The following is a 7,610-nucleotide window of genomic DNA, read 5'->3' as shown; positions in this document are numbered from 1 at the left end:
GGCACCTGCCAACCCCTCCTTAGGTTTGCTCAATTCCTGAATACCTATAGAATCATGATTATATTATTTGATCCCAGAAACACTCAACAATTGAGCCAAGATAACCTCATATTGCTGTTTTACGTACTTCATACTATACACCCAATACATAAAAAGTCAGTCCTAAGACATATATTAGTTTCTAACTCTGTTAAAGTGGGAAAAACTGTAAAATCCCCCAAACTACTGCATCTCTGAGCTAGACCTATCCATTTAACCAAATCTATGTGATCTCCTTTCATTAACTAATGACTGATGTCATACTTTTTTCACTTTCATTCATTGAGCCTCCTCTGAAACTGTTTGGAGACCCCCTGGGGAAGCCCACCTCCCACGTTGAAAGCCTCAGTAATAAATGATAAAATGACATGATTATCTTAAAAGGATTGGTGTTATATTGGAGATATCTTGAATTACACTGTTCCTTACCCGTTAGCCTGTAGTTGCAGACATCTTGAATTGGTATTTTTGTTACTGCTTATACAGTGATTGTGTCTATTTTAACTCATTAGTAGACATGTATAATGAGTCTAATGAAAGGTGACATATGTTGAAGGCGCTTGCCATATTCGCGTTTTACGACGAGATCTCGCAGATTTCCACAGAGGTTTTTTTTTTCTCGCAGCAGCAACTTGTCACCAAAGATGGCGATTTGCTGAGTGCTCATGGATACACACATTTCTCGGCTAGTTGTTATCTTATCAGAAACGACAACTTTAGAAGCAAATTAACCGCTTAGCGAGCAACTATTTTTCCATCTGAAGCACAGCTGAAACAGCCGCCGCCACTATGCAGATCACGCTAAAAACACTGCAGCAGCAGACTATTCAAGTGGAGATAGACCCCGAACAAACGGTGAGTAGCTATCAGCTACCAGCTAACTTTAGCCACTAGCTGCGGGAACTGTGTCTTAACTTTGCGCGTAGACACTATAGCTTCAATTGATATTGACAAGTAAAGACAAACGTATGTATATATGGCTAAACGGGTGCCCATAATAAGTCACACGTTTCCATGTTAGCGTCCCACTTATTAGCAAGCGTTAGCTAGTTAGCTCGCTAGCTGCCCGTTAACAAAGTCATTGCGACGGGATGACAACGAGTTTCTCGTCGTTTCAAGTTTGCGTGTTACTTTGCTTTTAGTGCTTTCCCTTCATATCTTATGTGAAGTAGATTTAAACGTGGCAGCCAGTGAGTTGAAGGCAAAAGTGGCCACTACGCTATTATTGCTAATGCTAATGCTTATGACACTGCTAATTACGATTAGCTTTACTGGCAGCGAGCCTGGCTAAGAGAACATGAGTTAGCACTTCACTACTTGTTATCCACACAATACTCCCGCTTTATAATACTGCTAAATTTCAACTTGAATCTTACTTAGCGTAACTTGAGCTTCGTCCATATGTGTGATACACTGAAATGAATGAAGCCAGTGTGAATGCTCACCTCTGAATCAGCCTTATTGGCCAATATGTTTACGCATACAGGGTTGACTCCAGTTTAGTGGTTTTCAATGTGCGCACACATATGAACAACATCAAAATCTACATAAATATACACACAATATGTATATACAGGTGAAACGGTTTCAGTGAACCGTAAACAGGACATAAAGAGTAAAAGAGATCAAACAGTGCAGAGTCTTCCTGGCTGCAAAGTTAATGACATTGTCAATGGTTCATTTAGATAGTTTTTTTCATAGGTCATATGACTTGACAAGGTCAGAGATCAAAGTGGAAGATTGCCATCTAATCACGCTCAGGAATCTGTTTGCATGTTGTTGGTAATGGAGTCTGTTCCTCTCTTCTTTATCAGGTGAAGGCCTTGAAAGAGAAGATAGAAGCAGAGAGAGGAAAAGACAACTTTCCTGTATCTGGGCAAAAGCTCATATATGCAGGGAAAATCCTGCAAGATGACACACCGATTAAGGACTACAAAATCGATGAGAAGAATTTTGTTGTAGTGATGGTGTCCAAGGTGAGATGATATTATAATAACATGTGATATTAGCTTTTATAGGATGATGTTATGGATTGTATCCTACTTTTTTAAAGAGTTTCACTCTTAAGTTGCTAGTTTAACTCTTCTTTAACTGGCTATGAAGGCTAAGCCTGCAGCAGCCGCCTCGCCTCCTGTCTCAGAAGCACCCAAGCCCCCTGTACAGGACTCTGGCTCCACGTCAACAGCTGTCCCGGCCTCAACCCCAGCTTCAGCCCCCGCCGCAACCCCCGCAGCTGTCCCCATTCCCCCCGAGGAGGCCAAAGAGGAGCCCAGCGCCGCAGCCACAGAACCACAACAACCAGCCAGGTAGCTGTCAGCTATATAAGAGTTGTGTTGCTGTCATATTAGAAACAGCGGCACAATTGCAAATTAACTGAAGTTCTTTTTAAGTAGAATTCAAAGTAAAATACAAATGATTTACAATATTTTTCAGCGGTACACTTGAGCTGTGGTAAGACAGTTAGGTGACCTTCTCATCCTGTGTTTCATTCATTTATAATAATCCTTTTATACTACAAGTCTACTGTCTAGTATCAATTCTCCTGTGCACAGTTACCCCAGCACGGTTTACTGTCCAGTGACTTTATTAACTGGGACTGTGCAGGTGGCCTTGATCTGTCACCCAGATGTATTTTAATAGAGTAATTGTTCAACACAAGTCCTTCAGAGGGTAGGATTCAAGATCATAACATCATATCATACTGTACCTCTTTTATTTAATAGCTTATATGGTTACAGTATGTTAAGTTCAACACAGTAAATCAACTGTAAATGTAGCTTATTATTTATGTAATTACATCAATTAAATAGTCATAGACATTTTTGTAAGTTGATTTTTTTCCAATCACTTCTGTGTTGTAGCTCCAGTGGTGCGGGTCAGGGTTTGGATGCCTCTTCAGCGTTGGGTAAGTCCTTAATAAATCTGTCAGGCTTGAGTCAAATGTAACACAACAGCAGCTGGAACGGAGCTCTAATGGTCTCAGTACAGTAGTTTGGCTATTTGTTGTTAAATGTAAATAGTACAACAGAGGCTGTAAATGTAAATCCAGGGTTTTACTCCTGTGCCAGATATTGTTACTGCTGTCAGTTGGGGATTTTACAGGCTGCAGTGCCATACATAATATCACTTCTATATTTAGGCTGTGACAAAAGTATGCACCCCTTATTGTGGTACCACAGAGAGCTAAGGGACTTCCCGTTTGGGCTCCTCATGCGTAGATGATGTACATAGCAGAGTATGTAGGAGTGTGGGTCATGCTGCTATTTAAGCCCAATTTGTATGTTTGAATGTTATCAAATGTCTGGCTTTTTTCTGATGTCATGTTAATGGCAATTGAAGGCTTAGTCTTGTTGCTATAGTTAAATCATGGAAATTCTGTCCGCCATGAAGGAGCAAGTTCAGCGACCTCATGGCAGGCAAAGTTTGGAATTGTTCAAATTTGCTATTTAAGTTCTGCATTTAATGTCAGTTTTTTCTGGCAGTAGCTACATCTAAATATTTCTTACAAGAGGAATAATATAAAAATAGACTTCCTGTTGATACATGTCTAAAGTGGTAACTTTGCAAACATTGAAAATATGTCGGGTTAATAACCAAGTCGTTTGTGTTTTCAGTGACTGGAGCCGAGTACGAGGCGATGCTGACAGAGATCATGTCCATGGGCTATGAGAGGGAGAGAGTGGTGGCAGCACTACGGGCCAGTTTCAACAACCCCCACAGAGCTGTGGAGTACCTTCTCACTGTGCGTCTCTCTCTCTCTCTCTCTCTCTCTCTCTCACACACACACACACACACACACACACACACACACACACACACACACACACACACACACACACACACACACAAAGAAATTAATTGCTATATTTCAAAAGCACCACTGTTTAAATCAACTAAATGATCCCTGAAGGCTCCTAACTTGCATCAAAAGGGATAACCACATCTTCCCAACTCACTGGTCTCCCTCCACTGGTTACCAGACAACTCTAGAGAGTTGTTTTTTCTTTGGACCTCTATTTATGTTTCTGACCCCCCTCAGCACATAGTTCACGTCTGAATCCGTCAGGTCTTCTGCCAACAGTGCAGTTGTGTTGAGACTGAAAACAGCAAAACAAAACTGTGAATTGAACAAACAGTCAAATTTTCCCCTTATTTAGACTTCTGTTGGCACCTTAGTGTGTGGTGTTGGTTTCAGTCTTAGTTAGAATTTAAATTACTCTCTGGTGATCTGCCAGCTGCTGTCAATCAATCAGATGTGCAACCCCCCACCTCACCATCCTGCTGAGACAAAAAGGAGCATTTCTGATATTTCTGCAAAGACCTTTCCTTATTTGAATAAAATAAACCTATTATAAACGTTTAAAAAAAATAGCTGACTATGAAAACATGACTGTAAACTGGTTATTTAAGTGCATGTAAACACACTGATTGAGTCTTGACCCAAAGAGCTGCTAAAAAAAAGTAAACGAAGGATTTTCCAAAAGATTAAACCTGGATATGTGACATCTTCCAAAAAATGTTTACTGTTTCATCTTCAGAACAACAACCCTGCTGTCACCTGTTGTGTTTGGTCTGAACTTGACATCAGACTGTGGATAACCATCACTGACAAGTCTTTCTTTTCTCTTGGAGTTTCATTGATTTATAAATATATATTACAAGTTATTGATTGAAGTCATTTGATCAGTAAGTTTGTCATATTGTGATCACAGGCTGTAGTAATCTCCTATATAGAAATAATGAAATCTAATAGAAAACAGCCTCAGCTCTGTTCCCTCCTGCATGTTTTCTATATCATACCTTCACACATCTCACTGAGCTCCTCAAACACCAGCTGCCACTACTCTGTTTTGTGTAGTTGCTACTTTTACAAACAAGTCACATTTTTGAAAGGAGATGACTAATCGAGCTGATGATCATGATATGAATCATTGTGAGCCGCTCTGTGTGTCTTGATTTAGTATGATTAATCTAGTGCAGTGGTGACAGAAGAGCTCTGTTCTTCTTAAACTGAAATTATGATCTCTGTATATGTGAGGGTCCGCAAGTGTCTGTATAATGTACATTTTGTCAGGTTCTGTGTGGACATAAACGTACCTAGAATATGTTGTGATGGTACAGACCATCCACGCTGTCTTCCTGTGACGGCTGATCTACTGCATATGTGTGGAACGCCACTTCCAATCAGAAAACAGAATAAACAGAACCGCTCGGTCTACCTTCATTAGGGGAGATCACCTGATACCTTTTAAAAAAACTGATACAAGAGTCTGAGGTTTCCAAATTCTTTAATCAGTAAAACAATTGTCCCAGAGTGCCATCTCTCTGTCTGCACTGTGCCTGTAGCCTCTGCGTTTGCTACGTATCCCAATCACACTTCTGCTTAAACTGCCCACTACATCCCCACACTAAAAGACATGTGGGTACCACTGTGTTCACCGCTGCCTGACGTTTACATTCAGTGTTGAAAACATACAGCAGTATTATAAAATACGGCCGGGGGAACCACACACATGTTGCAGCTAATTTATGAAGGCAATGTGGCGCTGACAGGAAAGTTAGCGAAAGCCAACATAAAGTGAGTTACGCTATTGTTAGCCGCTAATGTGACTTGAGACCACATGACATGTGTACATCGAGTGAATGTGTTCAGTTCTAATTGCCAAACGTCCATGTGCCTGACACATGTAACACATTTGGGTCTGTTCATGCTTTTTGGCAGCATGAAAAGAATGTGTGTGTGTGTATATATGTGTGTGTGTGTATGTGTGATTCACAGTTGTATTGTTGTTGTTTTTTCAGGGTATCCCCAGCAGCCCGGTCCAGGAGACTAATCCCCCGGTGCAGGCCCCCGCATCTGGACCCACAGAAGCTCCATCTCTAGCAGAAGGTGAGACATACAACTCATTCTGAGCTAAATGTAGAGACAGTTATTTACACGTCTCCGTCTCTCTGTGCTGTCTAAATATTAAACACTCATACTGGTTGAGTGTGAATTATGTCAATCACTGGCAAACAGCCCACATTTACAGAACTCACAGCTTCAACTAGTATCCATGCATCAGGACTATGCATTTACACACCTGAATGCTGCTGCAGGATTCAGATAAGATACATTTTAGACAACTTAAATAATAGTTACTGCCTCACTTGGCACAGCAGTGACTCATCATATGACTCAGTAGTCAGTGAATGTGTGATTTGCTGTTAAACCTGTTAGATATCATCCAGCCATCCTCCTGTGAGGAGAATGGTTGTTGTGGCCACTGGCCTCTCTGTGAGTGGATCAAAGCTGCATGTTTGGAGGACTCCTGCAGGGATTTATGATCAGCATGGATACCTTGTGTATACATAAATGCATATATGAATATTTGCCCCTTACTTATCATTATTAATTATGTTGTTCATCACCAGGAGAGAACCCTCTGGCATTCCTGCGGACCCAGCCCCAGTTTCTGCACATGAGACAGGCCATCCAGCAGAACCCTGCTCTACTACCAGCTCTCCTCCAGCAGCTAGGCAGGGAGAACCCTCAACTTTTACAGGTAACACACACACTTAATATGTTCAGTATTTTTCCCCTCTGGCCATCTCTACTTAAATGTCAGTTTTTTTTCTGTGCACTCGCTCCCTCAGTGCGTTTAAACGTGGCCTTTTTATCTCAAATCTTCTTATCAGCAAATCAGTCAGCATCAGGAGCTGTTCATCCAGATGCTGAACGAGCCAGTAGGAGAGGGGGGAGACGCGCCGGAGGTCGGAGAGCTGGGGGCGGCAGGGGAGGAAGGCGCGCCCGTCAACTACATCCAGGTCACACCTCAGGAGAAGGAAGCCATCGAAAGGGTGAGTGACGAGTGATGACTGATGATCAAAATAAGTTCCCCCCCCCCCCCTTTTTATAAAAAAGTAAGTTGAAGACTGTGTGTGGTGTTTTTTTAAACAGCCTCCTCTCTTCTCTCTCTGTTTTTTATCTTCTTTATGTGTCCTTCTTGACTGTGAGCAGTTAAAAGCGTTGGGTTTCCCTGAGGCTCTGGTGATCCAGGCCTACTTTGCCTGCGAGAAGAACGAGAACCTGGCGGCCAACTTTCTCCTCAACCAGGGACTGGAAGACGACTGAGCGAGCAGAGATTACTGCCTTCCTGCTCCTCCCTCCTACACCCCCCCCTCCCTCCTCTTCAAAGACTGCACCCCCCAACCCTCCCCCCTCAAATTTACTGTACAGCTACCAACCTCAGCTCAACCCAACAAGGAGGGGAGGAAAGGGGAGGGCCAGCAGGAGGGAGGGAGGGGAGGGAGGGGAGGGAAGGATGGTGGGGAAAGGGGGTGGAGGGAAGGGAAGGGATGGGATGGGATGATGGGGTGGGTTGTGGGGGCATGGCAGGGGTTGGGGAGGGGGGTTGGGGGTTACACGCTTATGAACACAAAGTGGAGGTCGCGTGCAGAAAAGGTCAGACTCATTAGATTATTGGGGGGGGGGGTGAAAAAGTGGACGAAAAGCAAAAAACAAAAAATATCCACGTGAATTCCAATGGAATGTGTGGGGGTTCGTTTAGAGGGGGAGAGGAGAGGGGAGG

The 7,610-nt window shown here is 42.7% G+C and overlaps 1 protein-coding gene across 1 annotated transcript; it reads left to right on the top strand.

Moving 5' to 3' along the window:
• Positions 1-663: 663 nt before the first annotated feature.
• On the top strand, positions 664-7,338 carry rad23aa (RAD23 homolog A, nucleotide excision repair protein a). Its single transcript, XM_062438652.1, has 9 exons — positions 664-894; positions 1,854-2,015; positions 2,143-2,345; positions 2,901-2,944; positions 3,654-3,781; positions 5,842-5,929; positions 6,454-6,584; positions 6,718-6,879; positions 7,040-7,338. Exons 1-9 carry the CDS (start codon positions 829-831, stop codon positions 7,151-7,153), a joined length of 1,098 nt encoding a protein of 365 aa, XP_062294636.1. The 5' UTR covers positions 664-828; the 3' UTR covers positions 7,154-7,338.
• The last annotated feature ends 272 nt before the right edge of the window (positions 7,339-7,610 follow it).

Source organism: Scomber scombrus, chromosome 18 (genome assembly GCF_963691925.1).
Source record: "Scomber scombrus chromosome 18, fScoSco1.1, whole genome shotgun sequence".
Classification (NCBI taxonomy): Eukaryota; Metazoa; Chordata; class Actinopteri; order Scombriformes; family Scombridae; genus Scomber; species Scomber scombrus.
This window is presented reverse-complemented; position numbering and strand designations above follow the sequence as displayed.

Bases quoted from the DNA above. Each gene is read 5' to 3' on its own strand.
- rad23aa (XM_062438652.1), top strand. From the start codon at position 829: ATGCAGATCACGCTAAAAACACTGCAGCAGCAGACTATTCAAGTGGAG. The intron at 895-1,853 runs GTGAGTAGCTAT...CTTCTTTATCAG, and splicing joins AGATAGACCCCGAACAAACG to GTGAAGGCCTTGAAAGAGAA. The intron at 2,945-3,653 runs GTAAGTCCTTAA...TTGTGTTTTCAG, and splicing joins GGATGCCTCTTCAGCGTTGG to TGACTGGAGCCGAGTACGAG.